The sequence below is a fragment of the Callithrix jacchus genome, chromosome 9 (assembly GCF_049354715.1).
Source record: "Callithrix jacchus isolate 240 chromosome 9, calJac240_pri, whole genome shotgun sequence".
NCBI lineage: Eukaryota > Metazoa > Chordata > Mammalia > Primates > Cebidae > Callithrix > Callithrix jacchus.
This window is the reverse complement of record NC_133510.1, coordinates 117,345,243-117,365,154: the sequence shown is the minus strand read 5'-3', so window position 1 is coordinate 117,365,154 and position 19,912 is coordinate 117,345,243. Positions and strand designations below refer to the sequence as shown.

General features: G+C 42.2%; 1 protein-coding gene across 2 annotated transcripts in view; it reads left to right on the top strand.

The window, feature by feature from the left end:
- The window catches only part of TBX5 (T-box transcription factor 5), a 55,756-nt gene extending 38,379 nt beyond the window's left edge, over positions 1-17,377 (top strand). For both annotated transcript variants that reach the window (XM_003733855.7, XM_002753044.6), the window contains exons 8-9: positions 3,425-3,651; positions 15,185-17,377. In XM_003733855.7, coding sequence (XP_003733903.1) covers positions 3,425-3,651; positions 15,185-15,759 — 802 coding nt within the window. In that variant the 3' untranslated portion in view covers positions 15,760-17,377. The remainder of the gene's footprint in view (positions 1-3,424; positions 3,652-15,184) is intronic.
- Positions 17,378-19,912: the final 2,535 nt, after the last annotated feature.

Below are 19,912 nucleotides of genomic sequence, written 5' to 3'. Positions count from 1 at the left end.
AAATCAGGATAAGCATATAAGTCAACCAGTATGGTGGCTGGAACATTAGGAGGCACTTGAAGAACAATGTGGATGAGAATGATGATGATGATGATTAAAAACAGAGCAGGCTCCTTTTGCTGCCTGTATTTCCAGAGACACAGGGCTTTTCAACTTTCACTAATTCTCTCGTGTCCTTGCGTCTTCATGGATGTTCTTAAACTGTAGAAGAAAATAGTTTTATCTTTTCATCTTGAGGACTTTAGAGATTTCCACCGTATTGATACTAACCACGTTTCTTTGATTGATCGGTTCCTTTGATCCATGGATGAGCTCGAACTGCCCTGCTGCTGTTTGATTCTGACATTGTCTTTCCTTTGCCTGTGTCCTTCTGTAATGACTCAGAAGTCCCTTCCCCATTCCACCGCCGTATTTTGACACCTATCAGAGGGGCTTGGGGACATTGCATTTCAGGCATTAACAGAGATGTTCTTGATCGGTGATGGGGAAGCTGTTTCGGGCTCCTTAGAGGGAAATGAGCTGTGAGGGGCAAGTTGTTATTGGGATGATGTTGCTTTCCCCACTTCTGTGTTAGTAATCAAAAGCAGGACTTGGCCTTTCCAGAGAGCAGTTTTGCAATTTGGCAGTAATGGAACGGAGAATTCCATGGAGTCCATTGATACATTCTCTTGTAAATTCTCTCAGCCAACATTTTTTTGGGGGTTATTTTCTTTAATTAAAAAAACAAGATCCTATTAAAAATGTAAAACCAAAAGAGATTTTCCCCTTCCTCCTGGAGCTCTGACAGCAAAATATTGGAATAGATGTAAATAGAATTGCCAGTGAGCTTTGACAACTTTTATAATGTTTTATTGTTATTATACTTTTTCTTCTTCTTTTTTTTTTTTCCATTACGTAGCTTGAACCACAAAGCAAGAGCTATAAAGCTAATTCCATTCCCTTCAGCCTCCTGGCCCCAGGGAGAGATTCTGATGGCTGTGGCCACTCAGATGGCTCCGGCTTTGGTTCTGAGATGGCACATGCCACAGGGAAGCTGAGCTAGGAGACCCCTGGGTGTCCTGAGGGTGTCTGTAGCTTCATGGAAACTTGGCAGATGCTCTGTGTCCCTGCCTGGCCACTCTGATGTGCTTTCGCATGACAAACAAAGGCAGGGACAGAGGGTGGAGATGGTCACACAGTTGAGGGCATAGAAGTGGAAAGAGTCTTGTGTCCCCAAGCCCTGCTCTCCTAAACGCATATTATGTTATAAAAATTGAAAGAAGTCATTAGGACACAATACAAAAGTTATAAGGACATGTTGGGTTAGAATTCTAGTTGCGTCTCTTTCTAACTCTGTGATCTTAGACGAGTTGCTTCATCTTCCTGGGCCTCAATTCCCTAATCTGTAAAATGTGAACAAAAATAATACCTCCCACATAGAGTCACAGAAAAAATGAAATGGCTGAATTCAAGATTCTTCAAAATATGTTATGTGTAGCTCATTGCACGTAACATTATTTCAGATATACTCTTTAATTTTAATAGTTAAGCATTGATTGATTGATTGAGACAGGGTTTCACTCTGTCACCCAGGCTGGAGTGCAATGGTACAATCATAGCTTACTGCAGCCTCAAACTCCTGGGCTTAAGCAATCCTCTTGCCTCAGCCTCCTGAGTTGCAATGACTACAGGCATATAAACATTTGTTTTAATTGCATGAAAAGAAATATACTTAGTACCACAAGCCTGTAATTTCACAGATATGATTACTTATAGTGAAGCTTAACTTATTTGGATAGATGATGACTTTTTAAAATGTCATAAGTTAAAGAATACATGGTTCTAGGTCATGGTGAAAAATGTGTCTGACTAAAGTTTGCATTTTACTGACACATGCTCCTTCTAGGATAGGGGTTCTTAACCTATGCCATGGGCCTCTCTGGCAGTATGTTGAAGCCTGTGAATCACCTCTAAGAATAATATGATTAAATGCATGAAATAGAATACACAGGTTACAAAGGAAGCCAATTATATTTAAAATATAGTTACCCAACTATTTTTTAAATGGCTATATAGCAATATATGCAGCTTGTAAATGCCATGCCCAAAATTTCCTGTCTCCATCCTAAATGCTGGATGTGGGATGTTAGGGGTCAAGCTCTTCTTCTTCCTCATCCTTGGACATTTCTCTCTTTGTCCCTTTTATCTTTAAGCTGCTCCCCTTCTCTTTACTCCTCTGCAACCTCTCACATCCAATCCATCCCCCACCTATCTTATTTCCTTTGAGCCTTCTGGTGCTGCATAGCATGACTTTCCTTATTCCAGGAGAGGTTTCTACTGAGTCCTTCTAAGGAAAAAAATGGGAATACCTGGTATGAAATCTGAAGGTAAGGAAATGTGGAGGACCAATCGTAAGAGTGTGAGGGACCAGATTTTGAGCACATCGAAGGATGCTATACCTATGATGTCATGGAATTTTTATTATGCTCACTTTGCCTGCATGAGCCCTGAAGCTCAGGGGAGGGTTGTGTGTCAGATGAACACACAGCCTGCAAGGCATAGGGAGGATAGAGCCTGAATTTGGAGGTACGTAATCTTAGATCCCATGCTATTTTTTTTAAATCGCCTGTGTTCCTTTTCCTCCTTCTTTCTTGTTTTCTTTCTCTCTCCTTTTTCCCTCTCTTTATTCTCTCTGCCCAAAACAGTAACAGTGGTGATGATGGTTGCCATTTGTTGAGCGTTTACGGTGTGCTGTGTACCTTTCTAAGTCTTTTCACAGTTAACTTATTAACCCATTTCTTTTATCAACAGCCCTTTGAACCGGGGACATTCATTATCCCTACTTTACAGATGGGAAAGCCAAGATATGGAGAAGTTAAGTACATCAGAGGCCAAAAGGCCAGAAGCTCAGAAGGCAATTCTAAGACACAAGCAGCAATCTATCCAGATTCGAGTAACCTAGGATTATACCTGACCCTCATAGGCAGTCAGCTAACCGTTTTTACTAACTTTGGGCAATGACCTGAGCCCTTTAAAGAGGAACAACCACAGGTTAAGTCTAAATAAATACTTAGATTAACTAGCTTTCGAATTAGGGAATTCAAAGACATAGGTAGACTAAATCGACATATTTCAAAACACCCTGTGTGTTTATTGATTGTTAGAAGGGGTTCCTAACTGGGGGTGTTTATTTACTTTTCTGCTTCGGTATAGAACTGTTGGTAAATCTACTTGCCTAGTGTATAAGGCATGAAAAATTAGTACCCAAATATACATCTGTGAAATATGATGGACATGAATATAACTGGATCATTTCATTCATCAAAGACCCCCTTTTTCCTTATTCTGTGACTTTTCTGGTGGATTCCCTCATGCCTGGTTCAGCCACTCAGGAAATCTGTTTCAGGGCACTGATAAGTGTTATCTCCCATCTTTTCTCTTTCAGTAAAGAATATCCCGTGGTCCCCAGGAGCACCGTGAGGCAAAAAGTGGCCTCCAACCACAGTCCTTTCAGCAGTGAGTCTCGAGCTCTCTCCACCTCATCCAACCTGGGGTCCCAGTACCAGTGTGAGAATGGTGTCTCCGGCCCCTCCCAAGACCTCCTGCCCCCACCCAACCCATACCCACTGCCCCAGGAGCATAGCCAGATTTACCATTGCACCAAGAGGAAAGGTAAGTGTGATCACCCTGGTCAATTCACATTATTTCTTATCTTTTCCTTTCCTTGGGTTGGGGGGGTCGGTGAGGAGCATGCATTTATTTAAAAATATAAACAACACAAAAATACACGGGGATGATAAGAAATTCAAATTATACAGCCAAAACTAAAGGTTCCCTTCATATATTCCCATCCCCAGTTCTAGCCCCTTCTTTGAAGAAAGCTTATTTGAAACGTTCAGACCTATTGTATTCATTTATGCACACACGCACACGCACGTGCGTGCACACACGGAGAGTACAGAGAAAGAACTAGATTTTTACTTTTTTTTTTTTTTTTTGAGACAGAGTCTCACTCTGGCTGGAGTGCAGTGATGTAATCATGGCTCACTGCAACCTCAACCATATGGGCTTAAGTGATCCTTTCACATCAGCCTCCCTAGTTGGTGAGCCTACAGGTATGCCTCAACACAACCTACTAAATTTTTGTTGTTGTTGTAGAGATAGGGTCTTACCATGTTATCTAGATTAGTCTCAACCTCCTGGGCTCAAGTGATCCACCTGTCTTGGCTTCCCACAGTGCTGGGATTACAAGCATGAGCTATGGAACCCAACATTTTTTAATGAAACTTTTAATAAAGATAAAATCACACTGTATGTATTTTGCAACTTGCTTTTTTTTCTTTTAAACTTTAGAATGTATTTTGGATATCTTCTTATAAACCTAGACTGCCTCATTTTATTTTTAACTGCTAAGGAGGAAGAATTGACTGGAAAGGATAAAATGGAGTTTATTTGGCCACGCCCTCTGGTAGGCAGGGAGCTTGCTTCCAGTGGTCCCTGCTTGTATTACAAGCCATGATGTAGGCAAACTCCTTGTGACTGTGAATGCCTCTCTGGTGTATGTGCCAGTGTTTCTTCCAGGTGGATTTTGAACTCTTTTTTTTTTTTTTTTTTTTTGTTCTGATCTAAACCAATGCACAGGCACAAATCACAAGTAATTTTTTCCCTTTAACCCCCACCGTGTAAATCTACTAAGCTGAGGCATTCTGTGGTTTTCTTTGCCACTTGAGAAATGAAAGGCTTTTTTCTAAGTCATCCAACTCTAAAAAGGAGCTATATAAAGAAATAATTTTCTTGTGGGCCTTCTTGTGAACCAGAGTAGAAGTGGTTGTCACAGGTAGTGTATTGAGTTCAACCTGCTAGAACCATTGCTTGGAGTGGGCAGTGGTATGGCGGGGAGACTGAAGGCTTTGGGGACAGAGAGATGTGGGTTCAAATCTCATCTCTGCTCCCTGACTCTTGTGTCACCTCACCCAGGTGTTCTAGCCTCTCCTAGCCTCTGTTTCTCACTCTGTACATGATGATATTTCCTAAAGCATCTGATAGTTGGCAAGTACCCAGTAGGTGATAGCTATGATTGGGTATGTGGCAGATATCACTCCAGAAGGTGAGTCCCAGAAGGAAGCACAGAGAAGACTGCCTCTCTAGGCAAGAGCTTGAGAAGCCAGATACAGAGGGGATGGTGTAGCCTACAGCTTACATCTGTGGTCTGCAGAATCAATAAGGATGAAGTTCACCTTTGCAATTTAAAAATGTTTATAAATAGTGACAATTTACTTAACCTTTTCAAGGCTCATTTCAAAAAAGTCTGTAAATTTGGGCTCGGGGTATGATTTGTCTCATGGGCTTGGTGCAAAGATGTTAAAAAATCATACACGTCATGTGTTATCTCAGGATTGACTCAGAAAGTAGTAGCTGTTTTGCTCCAAAATACACCAGTTTTAATCTACAAAGTGGCGTGTTGAACCTCACAGACTCAGTAGTCAACACGAGCCATTGTGAATCCAGCACCCAGTGCCTAGACCTTTAGGAAAAAAACAGCTCGCTAACAACGAATGGGAATGGATGCTTTCGTGGCTTTTTCTGGAGCTAGGGTTACATGAGGAAAGAAACACTGTTTGACTATTTGACATTTACCAATCTTGTGTTTTAAAGGAGGGAAGGACTGTCATTGGTATTTACATGGGGCTGGGAGCTGACCTGGGTGAGGCCTGATTTCCAGACTTACCTAAAGTCAATCCAAATGCCTTGGATCTCAAAGGCCTGAACAATATCACTCCAACAGGCCCCCTGGCCCGACTCCCAGCAGTCTGCTGCTGGATGGACTGGAGACCAGATGCCTGCAAATATGTCTGCCTCTTTAGGCATGAGCAGGAGGTTAAGAATGTCCCATGGGACCCCTTCCCAAGTCCCAGACCACCAGCTTTTTTGACAACACTGTGGAGTAGGTGCTATTATTGACCCACTTTACCAATGGGGAAACCGAGGCTCAGAAAGGTTCCAAACAAAAAGTGCCAGTGGCTCTTGAACCCCAGCCTGGTCTGCAAATTCTACACCTGTGCATTTCACCAACACTCTATACTGTCTTTGCTCATGCAGTGCAATCTCAAAATTTCATTTTCCACTGAAGATCGGTCTTTGAGACTGGGTCAAACATGTTAAGAGCTCACCAGGTTTGAATTAGGGAGCTCTAATCGATTAAATTAATGCCAGACCAAAAGACGGGCAGGAAGAAGTCGAAAAGAATCATGGTGCTTTTTAGGTTCAATATTTACAGCAGCATCCTTATAAATGCATTCCTGAAGGATGCGGCGGGGAGGCTTTGAATGCAAGGTTCACAAACCTCTTAGGTTATGACTTGACTTTCATGGAGTGTTTGCAGGATTCTTGGATGAACTTAAGATCAACTTGGAGTGGCCACAGGGGGAGCTGGAGCTGGGGGCTGATCCATTGTAGAAATATTCCCAGTTGCTGACACTTTGCAGCTGTGTGCCCATGGGCGAATTGTTTCACGTTTCAGGGCCTCAACTATCTTTCTTGCAAAATGAGGATAGCAGTAGCATCTCCTTGATATGGTTGGGATGAGAGGAAATTAGATCATCCACAGGGGGCACCTAGAACAGTGCCTGGTACCTATGAGTGCTCAATGAACGTGTGCTTGCCACAGGCCTGCCCTTAGGAAGCTCGCGCTGTTGCAAGCAGGCCACATATTACACAAGTAATTATATAATGGCTTAATGAAAATTGTGAAGCCTGGCACATGGCTCACATCTGTAATCTCAGCATTTTGGGAGGCTGAGGCTGGAGGATTGCTTGAGCCTAGGAGTTGAGACTAATCTGGGCAACATAGTGAGACTCCATCTTTACAAAAAAAATTAAAAAACTGGACTGGCGTGTTGGCACACACCTGTGGTCGTACCTAACCCAGGAGGCTGAGGTGAGAGGATTGCTTCAGCCCAGGAGTTCGAGGCCGCAGTGAGCTGTGATTGCAGCACTGCACTCCAGCCTGGGTGAAAAAGAAAAAAGAAAATAAAATAAATGATTGAATGCTCTGAGGAGATATGGAAAGAGTTAAGGAATATCAAACTGGAGTATCAGTATAGGGTGGAAGATCAGGGAAGCACTGAGGCTGAGATCTGAGGAGAGTGAGTGTTGGATAGGGAAGGGGAGGTGTGAGGGTGTCCATGCATAGAAAAAAGCATGCATGAAGCCCCTTGGCTGAGGAAGAGCCTGCCCCTGGGAAGTGAACGGAAGGCTGAGATGCTGGCACTCAGGGCAAGGGCAAAGTTGGTGGGGATGAGGGCTAGAGAGAAAGGCAGGGATCCACGAGATGTAAGCCATTTTAATGAAGGACATCAGGATGTATCCTCCCACCAGTGCATGTCTATTGGTGGGATTTAAACTTGTGATTAAGTTCTCAGTTCTTCATTTGGAAGCTGTCACATTGCTGTAATAGCACAAGACAAGAGTTGGCACCAGAGACCCATTGAGAGGCCGTCGTAGGGTCTGAAACGGGAGATGGTGGCTCCGGTCAGGGTGTGAGGGGAAGCTGGAGATGTGGGTGGAATCAGGACTTAGTGGCTGGTTGGCGATAACAAGGTGAAGAATTACCCCTTCTTTGTGGATTTGGAATCCACCACTGGGAAACTTCCCCAAAGTCACGCAGCTCCTGAGTGGCCTGGCTGGAGATGCACACTGAGGTCTGTGGGTTCCAGGTGAATGGGGTGTGTGCACCCTCAAGAAATCCTTTCACCTTTCCAGAAACCTCTGCCCTTCTCACCTCCCTCCACCCCCAAAATGGAGCTCCCAGTGACAGAGAGCATTCCAGCCAAGGGTTCTCTGTCCTGCCTGGGAGACAACAAATAGTAATTCATCATCAGCCTCCACACTGTAAAGTGATAAGGAATCAGCGGAGGTTTCCTTCCAGTTGGGATTCTCGTTAAGTGATAACTCCATGGGTGGTTTTCCCCCTGGCCCCTGCCTGCCCCACTATCTGACTTCCCCTCATTGTCTGTCTCCTTTCCAGTGATCCCAGGAGTCAGGCCCAGTGAAACGTCAAAGGGCCAGGCAGGCCAGAGGGCTCCTTGTGTTTGGAATCGGCTGTCTCCAAACTATCTCTCCCAGTGGATTGAGCCAAAAAAGCTGGGAAGGTCTTTTATCAATGCCACTCAATCAAATCCAGGACCCCAGGGCCTGGGAGAGCACTTGTCTGTCTTTCTCCCTCCCACCCCTGACTGTCACTCCCATTAGAAACCAAAAGCGACCCAAGTAAAGATTTCAGCAAAGCCATGGACTGAATATTCAAAGGAAAGTTAGAGATTGAGAGGGGAAGGGGAATTAGATATGGAAAAGGGTGCATTTTCTCAGGGCTGTGTATTTTAAAAAGCAATTTTATATCCAGTCCTTTGCTGATTTCTCAGTTCCCTGCAGCAGTCTTTGAAATAGGGGAGATGACACCCACCCCTGCTTTGCAGGGGTCTAATGGAGGACCAAGGGACAGGGCTAGATTCTAAGCTTATGTGGCTGATGAATGGCAGATCTGGGTTGGATGCATCCGATTAGTCTTTATTTGTTGAGCTCTTAATCTATAATGGACATTGTGCTGGGTGCTTGGGATAAGTGGAGAACACGGTGGAAAGGCTCCTGCATACAAGAAAATTGTATTCTTACTGGATGAGACATATAATAAGCCAGTATGTAAATTTAGTGGTTTTAGGTAGTAACTAGGTGATATCGGAAACTGAGTCTTTTGATTTCTAGCTGAGAATCTTCCCACAATACCGTTCCAACCCTTCCTACTTTACACTAAGAGCTAAGAACATGGGGACACCAAAACAAAAACAAAAATAAAAACAAAACACCAAAAAAAAAAAAAACCCAGCCATCTACCTACTTATTCATTCATCCACTCATCTACCTACTATTCACTCATCCACCTACCCATCCATCTACTCATCCACCCACCCACCCATTCGTCTATTCACCCATCCATTCACTCATCTCTCCACTCATTCATTCATCCACCCATTCATCCACACCCTCATCCCCACCAATCCCCTCACCCCTTCACTCACTCACCCCTCCCCCTGCCCATCCATCAACCCATCCATCCACCCACCCCTCCACCCACTCATCCGTCCATCCACCCATTCATCAACCCATCCAGCCACCCACCCATGCATGCATCCATCCACCTACCCATCCATCTGCCCATCCATCCACCCACCCATCTACCCACTAATTTACCCATCCAACCACCCAACCATCTTCCCACTCATTCATCCATCTACTCATCCACGCACTCATCCTTAAGAGTCAAGGGTTGCTACCTTTTCATGTTGGCTGAGCATGTAGGGTTGCATGAAATGGAAAGCCTAGGGCCATCTGTCACATCTGTCAGAATGAGCACTGTTTTGTGAGTCAGAAGGCCTGAATTATAGCCACTTTTCTAACTTGCTGAAGGTCACTCAGCTAGAGAGATTACTACTCCGAGTTTCAGGGTCTCTATCTGGGAAGACGACAATGGTCGGTATTGTGGGAAGATTCTCAGCTAGAAATCAAAAGACTCAGTTTCCGATATCACCTAGTTACTACCTAAAACCACTAAATTTACATACTGGCTTATTATATGTCTCATCCAGTAAGAATACAATTTTCTTGTATGCAGGAGCCTTTCCACCGTGTTCTCCACTTATCCCAATGGTCCTTCAGCTGAATGAACTGAATTGGCAAGAGAAATGACCCATATGGGAATTGTGACAATATTTGCTCACTAGGATTAGTATTTAAAGAACTCTGTGAGCTTTCCAGCTCTGTAATCTATCCATATTCCCTTAAGTATGGGACACCTTTCAGAAAGCTATCTCTCCAGTCTTCCAAAAGAGAAAGAGGGAAAAGAGAGTAGACATAGGTCATTTGGACAGACAAGATTTGAACACTTTATGTGCAAGGAAGATAGAAACTCACCTGCACTTAGTATTACCACAATTAAATCTCATGCAAAGCTCAGGTATTATCTCCATTTGCAGTCAAGAACTGAGGTTGTAATGACCTGGTGATTCACCCACAGTCACATGGCCAGTGAGCATTGGAGCCATAACCCTGTGCCTTAGTATCTGTGCCCTGGATGCATTACTAAAGTCACTTTACCCAGAATCAAAAACATCTAGAAAAATCCAAAGGACTAGAGTTTTCTACAGTGCCATGCCGTAATGAGTGGTCAGCGTCAGGAAGAACTTTGCTGTTACCTGAGAGACTCATTTGGGTTTAGGATAGTTGCAATATAATTGACCAATCTTAATAAGGAACTTTCTGAAGCTGAGTTGTGGACTCACCTCATCAGAAGACTTGATACCTAACTACAGCCCCAACCCTGAAAGCTAATCATGACTTGGCTGGAGACACTTATTTACCGTTGAACAGTTATTGGGCTCTCAATATAGATAGATAGATAGATAGATAGATAGATAGATAGATAGATAGATAGATAGAGAAACCGTATAGATAGATAGATAGATAGATAGATAGATAGATAGATAGATAGATAGAGAAACCATATATATATATATATATAGAGAGAGAGAGAGAGAAACCGTATATATATATATAGAGAGAGAGAGAGAGAGAGAGAGACCGTATATATATATATATATAGAGAGAGAGAAACCGTATATATATATATATAGAGAGAGAGAAACCGTATATATATATATATATATATATAGAAAGAGAGAGAGAGAGAAACCGTATATATATATATATATAGAAAGAGAGAGAGAAACCATATATATATATATATATAGAGAGAGAGAGAGAGAGAGAAACCGTATATATATATATATATATATATAGAGAGAGAGAGAGTGAGAGAGAAACCATATATATATATATATATATATAGAGAGAGAGAGAGAGAGAGAGAAACCATATATATATATATAGAGAGAGAGAGAGAAACCGTATATATATATATATAGAGAGAGAGAAACCATATATATATATATATAGAGAGAGAGAGAGAGAGAGAGAAACCATATATATATATATATATAGAGAGAGAGAGAGAGAGAGAGAGAAACCATATATATATATATATATAGAGAGAGAGAGAGAGAGAGAAACCGTATATATATCTATATATATATATATAGAGAGAGAGAGAGAGAGAGAAACCATATATATATAGAGAGAGAGAGAGAGAGAGACCGTATATATTTATATATATATATATATAGAGAGAGAGACCGTATATATATATATATATATATATATAGAGAGAGAGAGAGAGAGAGAAACCATATATATATATATATAGAGAGAGAGAGAGAGAGAGAGAGAAACCATATATATATATAGAGAGAGAGAGAGAGAGAGAGAAACCATACATATATATATATATATATATATATATAGAGAGAGAGAGAGAGAGAGAAACCGTATATATATATATATATATAGAGAGAGAGAGAGAGAGAGAGAAACCATATATATATATATATATAGAGAGAGAGAGAGAGAGAGAAACCATATATATATATATATATATATATAGAGAGAGAGAGAGAGAGAGAGAGAGAGAAACTGTATATATATATATATATATAGAGAGAGAGAGAGAGAGAGAGAAACCATATATATATATAGAGAGAGAGAGAGAGAAACCATATATATATATAGAGAGAGAGAGAGAGAAACGTGTGTATATATATATATATATATATATATATATATATATATAGAGAGAGAGAGAGAGAGAGAGAGAGAGAGAGAGAAACCGAGCCATAACCAAAATAAACACAGAGATTATATCCAGAGCATTTATCACAATTTGGATCCTTGAGTTGGAATTTCTTTACAATGTGATGAGGCCTGAGAGGAATTTGAGAATGTTCAAGACCTGCTTTCATCAATAAGCCAAAATTGAGGTTTTCTTAGTGCTCTGCATTAGATCTTTGGGGTAGTAAAGACTGGAATGTATAATTTTACGATTTTCCAAAATGTGTTCTGGCCGTTTTCTTATTATTCTTCCTTTTTTACTTGTAACAAATCTGGAAGGGGATCAGAAACTTGGGAATGGTTAGTTTGCCTTGTTTTTTTTCCCTTGCCAAGGGTACCCTGCAGCTGTACTTTCTATTATTGAAAAGGGGAACACACTAGTTAAATGGAAAACCCAAAGGTTATGATTCCAGCAACAATGGAAACACTCAGGTTTATGAATCTAGGGAGTGGAAGGAAGAATGGAAGGGAAGGAATCAAGGGAGGAGGTGGTGAGGACAGAACCAAACTGAGTATATCAACGTCTTCAGGACTCATCTGGATGTTTTCAAACATCTGGATGGTTCACATGATATAGACAAAACACCTGGAAGAGTGTGTTTTTCACGTTTTTCCTTTGGTACAAGTTTTTTTGGGCATCCCATGGGTCCCAGATGTGGCCCAGAAAGAGTCTAGCTGAAAATAAATTTGCTTGCTGTTAAGTGGGCACAACCCCAACATAGATACGTTTTGTTTGTGGACACTTTTGGCTTACCTGTGGGTGTCACTTGGACAACGATACAAATGGAGGTGATGGGTGGAACCCAAACCCAAGCTACTCTACTTGGGCTGGCGAGCTGTTTTACCAAAGCCAAAGGATTTACTCTTTTTTTTTTTCCTAAGCAGAGTCTCACTCTGCCCCCCAGGCTGGCATGATCTCGGCTCACTGCAACCTCCCCCTCCCTGGTTCAAGTAATTGCCCTACCTCAGCCTCCTGAGTAGCTGGGATTACAAGCACATACCACCATACCTGGCTAACTCTTTTTTGTATTTTTAGTAGAGATGGGGTTTTACCATGTTGGCCAGGTGGGTCTCAAACTCCTGACCTCAGGCAATCCACCTGCTTTGGCCTCCCAAAGTGCTGGGATTACAGGGGTGAGCCACCATGCCTGGCCCGGATTTACTCTTGAGAGAATGGCTTACTTGAGGCTTTATATCTAAGGACACCCTCTGTCACAGAGTGTCAGCCTCCCTCACTTACTGCTCACAGTAGGATGGACTGGGATTGAGAACATGCACCAAAAACAGGGTCACATCTACCCTGTTCACCACCCTATCTCCCACACGTGGCACAATACCTGGCACTTGGGAGCAGCTCAGTAATGATCTGTTGTATGGTTACTTCAGTGGCACTGGGTAGTAGAAATCTAGAGAGTGGGAAGCAAAGTGTGTAGGCAAAGCCAATCCAATCTGGCTTGGATTCCAGCCTCTGTTCCTACTCAGCCACGTGACTTTGGGCAAGGCACTTCTCTGAGCTTTAGCTTCTGCCTCTGTGAGACATGCATGACAGCAGGCACCTTGAGGAAAATTACTGTGAGATAAAGAGTAAGGTCATCTAGTAGGTGCTCAATAAATAGTATCTCTGATCATTTCCTCTCATTATTTAGTTCAGCATTCTGTTTTCGTGGCCATCAGCCATCACAGTGAGTTGCACGGATGCCCCAGTGTTTCATTTTTCTTCACCCCCTCTACAGACAGACATAATTTCTTAACATTTACTGACTAGAAAGAGGTAGGAAGGTGAAGAAAGATAACTTTCAGTCTGGAAGGTAAAATTTCAGCTAAGAAATGAGTCTGGGTTGAGCTTTACACCTTGGTAGATATCCCCAAGTATTGCTTCCCCTGAAGGGAATAACTTGAAGGTATTACTGTGAATTATATCTACCATGAGATTGACTGGTAGTGTTACCCCTGCAAAAAAGAGCTGCTCCTGTTGATGGGTATCAGGAGATTTATATGCTCAATCTTACTTAATTCTTAGCTACCCATTGAGGTAAATATTACTCACTTTGATTCAGAGATGATGGTGAGTCTCTGAGCGTAGATGCTGGTGTCTACTGGTGTCACACAGACATTAAATAAAGGAGCCTGATTCAAATCCAGACATGTCTAGGCTTCTTAACCTGCGGTCTGGGTTTTAGGGAGTCTTTGAATTCCCTGAAATTGTATGCAAAGCCTTGTATGCACATGCAGTTTTCAACATGTTGTGTTTCAACATAGTTTTCTAGGAAAGAGCCAAGCACTTTTGCTTGTTTCCAAAGGGGCCAGGGACCCCAAAGTGGTGAAAGGAGACCCCCTTTCAGAGACAGAACTATCTCTACTGCCCTGCACTAAAAAAATAACTAGTGCATGGGGAGGAAGTGACTTGTTCAGCAGGAAACAGCAACACATTAACTTGTACCAACTTAACAAATATTAACTAGGCACCTGCTTACATGAGGCATCAGGAAAGGATTTGAGCATTCATTCAAGCTCCCTCCCACTCATCCATCCTCCATCCATCTTACAAATATTGATTGCATGTCTTCTCTATGTAGCAAGGAAGCAAAAAGCAAGGACTTTGTAGTCAGAGTACTTGGATTCTGATCCTGCTCTACTGCTTATCAGCCACGTAAAACTTTGGGCAAGTTTCTTAACCTCTGCGAGTCCTTTTTCTCTCATCTGTAAGACGAGGGTAATAGTAAAACCCACCTGGTAGGGTGGTTGTGAGGATTAAATGTGTCACTTTATGGAGAGTGCTTGGAATTGTGCTACACAGAGTACACACCATATGTGTTTGTTTTGACTTATTATTGATGCTACTGTTCTTATTAAGAGTAGGTGTTTACTAGGTTCTGGGAATATAGTGACGGAGATGGCAGACAATGTCTTGCCTTTATGAAATGTACATGCTGGAGAGGAGGAAAGATCATAATAATTGCTATTTATTTATTTATTTTTGAGATCGGGTGAGTGGGTCTCACTATGTTCCCCGACTGGTCTCAAACTCCTGGGCTCAAGCAACCCCCTGGCCTCGGCCTCCCAAGCAGCTGAAACTATAGGTGTGTATCACTGCACCTGGCTAGTTGCTATTTGTTGAATGTTTCTGGGCTCTGGACTAAGTGCTTCTTATATTTTCCCATTTAATTCCTCAACACTGCCCTCTGTAGGAAGGGCTATTATTATCCTTTCCATCTTACAGATGAAGAAACTGAATCCAGAAAGGTCAAACTTTGCATGGAACTCCATAGCCCAAGGTCTTCGCCATTACAGTCCACCCCACTTCCTTTTCATTTTCAGAATGGCGGTTAGGGCTAACCATCTCTCAGGCTTTGTGGCCACATAACTGTCTCCACTTTCAGCTGCCTGCTGCTCGCTCCTGGCCTCACTGCTGTCTCTCCTGTCTTCACAGAGGAAGAATGTTCCACCACAGACCATCCTTATAAGAAGCCCTACATGGAGACGTCACCCAGTGAAGAAGATTCCTTTTACCGCTCCAGCTACCCACAGCAGCAGGGCCTGGGTGGCTCCTACAGGACAGAGTCGGCACAGCGGCAGGCCTGCATGTACGCTAGCTCTGCACCCCCTAGTGAGCCTGTACCCAGCCTGGAGGACATCAGTTGCAACACGTGGCCAAGCATGCCTTCCTACAGCAGCTGCACCGTCACCACCGTGCAGCCCATGGACAGGCTACCCTACCAGCACTTCTCTGCTCACTTCACCTCGGGGCCGCTGGTGCCCCGGCTGGCTGGCATGGCCAACCATGGCTCCCCGCAGCTGGGAGAGGGAATGTTCCAGCACCAGACCTCCGTGGCCCACCAGCCTGTGGTCAGGCAGTGTGGGCCTCAGACTGGCCTGCAGTCCCCCGGCACCCTTCAGCCCCCCGAGTTCCTCTACTCTCATGGTGTGCCAAGGACTCTGTCCCCACATCAGTACCACTCTGTGCATGGAGTTGGCATGGTGCCAGAGTGGAGCGACAATAGCTAAAGTGAGGCCTGCTTCACAACAGACATTTCCTAGAGAGTGGAGAGAGAGAGAGAGGAGAAAGGGAAGGAGAGAGACAGTAGCCAAGAGAACCCCACGGACAAGATTTTTCATTTCACCCAATGTTCACATCTGCACTCAAGGTCGCTGGATGCTGATCTAATCAGTAGCTTGAAACCACAATTTAAGAAATGTGACTTTTTTGTTTTGTCTCAAAACTTAAAAAAAACCACACACACAGAAAAAGATGAGTCCCACCCCCACGACCGCCACACTCATTAACAAGCCACGTTTGTGCCACTCCCCAGATCTCTTCCCCCATTCCTTCTTTTGGGCTCTAGAAAGTCTTGCCTCATTGAGTGTTTTTCCCTAGTGCGTAGTTGGAGCCTTTCCCTGTCTTGGTGTTAATGTTGACATTGTTATATAATAAATAATAATATATTTTTTTCTTTCAATTTTCTTAATGGGACCCAGTCCCTTATTTGGGGGGAGGTCTGAGGCAAGTATATTTCAAAATATGTACTTGTGGGATTCCCTTCCAATAAACTGTCCCTGAAACCTAAATTCACCACGTTTCCCCTCGACTAAGAAAAGCACCTACCTCTGCCATGTGATGTTTCTGAAAAGCCTCCCTATGTCCCCATTTGCTTTGGTTTTGTCCTGCCTTCTCCAATATCACGGTGCTCAGTTTTGCCTCTACTCACCCAGGGAGTCAGGATAACGCTGACGCCCCCTGGCATCCTATCTTATTCAGCCCTACTGTCTTGCCAGCTCTGTCTTGCCAGCTGTCTGTTGCTAAAACATGGCCTATAGCTTCCCCTCCGGAAAGCTTGCTTTGAAAAACTTAAAAAGCCCTGGTTTACACACAGGCAGGACTGTGATAACAGCTCAAACTCTGTGCTGACAAGAATTGTGGACAAAAAGCCAAAATAAATATTCTTCCTGATTTTAAAAAAAAAAGTGAAAAAAACAAGGCCAGCCCCAACCTTCCAAACCTCCATCACCAACAACCCAAACTGGATGTCAAGCAGAATCCACAATTTCTACAGAAGAGGCAAGACGCACTCACCGATGATCTCTCCAAAGAAGTCACGCCCGCACCAGTGCCAACACAAAACTGTGTTTACCGAAAACAGAAAACAGTATTAAAGACAAAACGTGTGTAAGTAAAGTGTTATGGTAGGGTTCTTCAGATGTAATATTTTACTGGTACTATTTATTTATAAATAGGAATTCTAATTAAGTAATAACATGAAATGAAACCCAGCATACGAGCTGGCCAAGAGCTTTTAATTTTATTGATACTCAAAACCAAGTTTGTGATTTTTTTTTTTCCTCTTTCAAATGTGCTTTGCTTTTTTTGATTAAAAAGAAGTTTTTTTTCTTTCTTTTTTTTTTTTTTAAACAGACCCTAATAAAGAGAACAGGGTAAGATGTGAGACTGAGTGTGTTTAAGTACGTGAGAGTGTGAGTGTGTTTGTGAGTGTCCCTATGCAATTATGTCTCTGTATGTTGCTAAGGGGGGAGGGTGAGAATTAAGTACTCGTGCCTTATATTTGTGTGCCATTAATGCCTAATAAATACCATGTGCTTAAACAAGTACAAGGAACTTGAACACCCATTTTTTTCCTGTTCTTTTTACTGACTGAATGGAGGGGATAGGAAGTGAAGGAAACAGGAAAGGGTTGTCCTGCATGTGAATTTCTCACCCCATGTGCTTTCTCGTGCCCATCACAGGGGAATTTGGGATCCATTGTCCTTGAGCGTGATAAAGCCGACTATATGTATCCACTGGTTTATATCCCTGGAATGAGGTTTTTTTGTTTTAATGGAATTTGTGTAGGCATTAGAGAAGAAAAGCCTTTAGGAATTTCAACTATCTAAAAATGGTATCGGTCATACTATATGTAACACCTAATGTTTGGGTTTTTCAAGAATCTCTTTCTCTGAATTAATTGTTGGAACCTGGCATTTTGGTGATTCCATTGCAAATGACTTTATGAACCATCAGTGAATCAGATATTTATTTAAAATCCATGGATTTGGGATTTGTGAAGTTGACCTCTAGAACACATATGGGACAGAAAGAGCAGCAAATTGGTGAGTACATTAGTGCTGCAGCTTTGTTCTGTTTTTGTAATTTTGATGCCCACACCCCTCAGATTATCAAGAGCTATCAAATATGCCACATTCCCCTGAAAAAGAAACAATTGGTTTGTTGATTACAAATTATTCATTTAATCAGGTCCCCTAGGATCTTTCCCAGGCAAAGAACCCCTGAGAAGTGTGAATTAATTATAAAGAAATGGCAATTCAGCTTCTTTCAAGTGCAGTGGAGAAACTAGGTCAATGGCTTTCCTCTTCCCCCAAAGGACTGCATTAGTAAAGTTTCACTGAACAAATTCTGACTGTGCTCCAAATAGATATTTGTTCTGATAGGTTCAATTAATAAAAAAAAAGAGTTGCCTTTGAAGAAATTGCCTTTGAAACTACTTTTATCAGCTGTATACAACAGACAGTCTTATCCTTTCAGAAGAACATCATCCAAATTAGGGATCAGCACCCCCACCCCACCACTCAAACAGTTGCCACCCTTGGAAAATCATTAAAAACATGTTCACAGCAGCGTTCAGAAATCAGACAAGGGACACTGTCGTTTCATAACCAATACAGTTTAACCTCTTTGGGTTCTAAATGATTATCATGGATCTTTCCACTGAATCAGTAGGATTAGGATGCAGTGTTCAAGACTTAATGTAGTTTTGTCATCGTTAATAAAACCATACTGAGGCATGATGAACATTGTTATATTCCTATAATATGTTTAGTGGATGCTTGCTTTTGACTGGACATGTGGTAAGTACCAGGGACACAGCGATGAGCAAAGAGATAGGGGCTGTGCCCTTTGAAACTTAGATTTAGTTCTGTGAGAGACAGACCTCAGGAAATTATGTGTATCCTGAATGAACTGCAGTGGGAGAAATTACTAGAAAGGCAGAGTGCAAGTGCCATAGAGGGATAAGGCAAGGGGTCCTAACCCCATCTGGGGGGAGATGACTCTTGAGCACAGCCCTAATGATGAGTAGGAATTAATTAGGTATAATGTTGGGAGGAGAATTGCAGAGGGAACAGCATGTGCAAAGGTCCCGGGGCAGAGACTGTGATGGAGGAATGAGGTGTGGGTTTGTAAGTGGGTAGTCATCACCTAGTTCATATTCCTTTATTTATTCAGCAAACGTGTGAATGTCCCACAATGTGCAGCCAATATCCTTACTCATACTAATTGTGATAGGTTCTTTTCCAGGTAATTTCTAAAGTTGCAGAGGATAGACTCTGGATGTGTGAGATGGTAGGTTTTTTTTTTTTTGTTTTTTTTTTTTTGTACTCAGGAGAGGAGTATTACAGCATCCCCCTGGCTTCCTGGTCCTCTGTGGTTTAGGACTCAAGATTATAGGGCAGAAGAAACACAACAACTTTCAAGAGGGTCAGCTCATTAGTATTCTTGAGCTCAGAGAGGTTGAACATTCCCCTAGATTACACAGCTGGTGTTGGCAGGGGGTACCAGGAAACCTGTTAGCCCAAGCCCAAGTTTCCTTTTTTATTAAAAGGAGATAATTGGCCAGGTGTGGTGGCTTACACCTGTAATTTCAATACTTTGGAAGGCCAAGGATGAAGGATTGTTTGAGCCCCAGAGTAAGCCTGGGCAATATAGCAAGACCCCTGTCTCTACTACATACATACATAAATAAAATATTCTAGATGCTTCAAAGAACTGTTGTGAGTGTAAGTGAGATCATATCTGTGAACGTTTCCAGTAAAGTTTTTAACACAGTAGATGTTCAACAAATGCTTGAAAGGCTAATTAATGAAATGCAAGTTAAATATAATTTTTTTAAATCATTGACTTGGCAAATGTGTATTTAATAAAAACGTAATCTATTGCTAATGAGAAAGGAAATCCCATACACTAATGGCTGGGAATAAAAATTAAAACCTTTTGGGAATGGAGTTTGCAAAGTGTATCGAAAGTCTTAATCTGCAAATTATTTAATCTGATAATTCTGCTTTGAGAATTGGTGCAAAGGAAATAGAGATGTATATAAACATTTATTTTCTAGAAAGTCTATCATGATTTTTTAATATCATGCAAAATAGG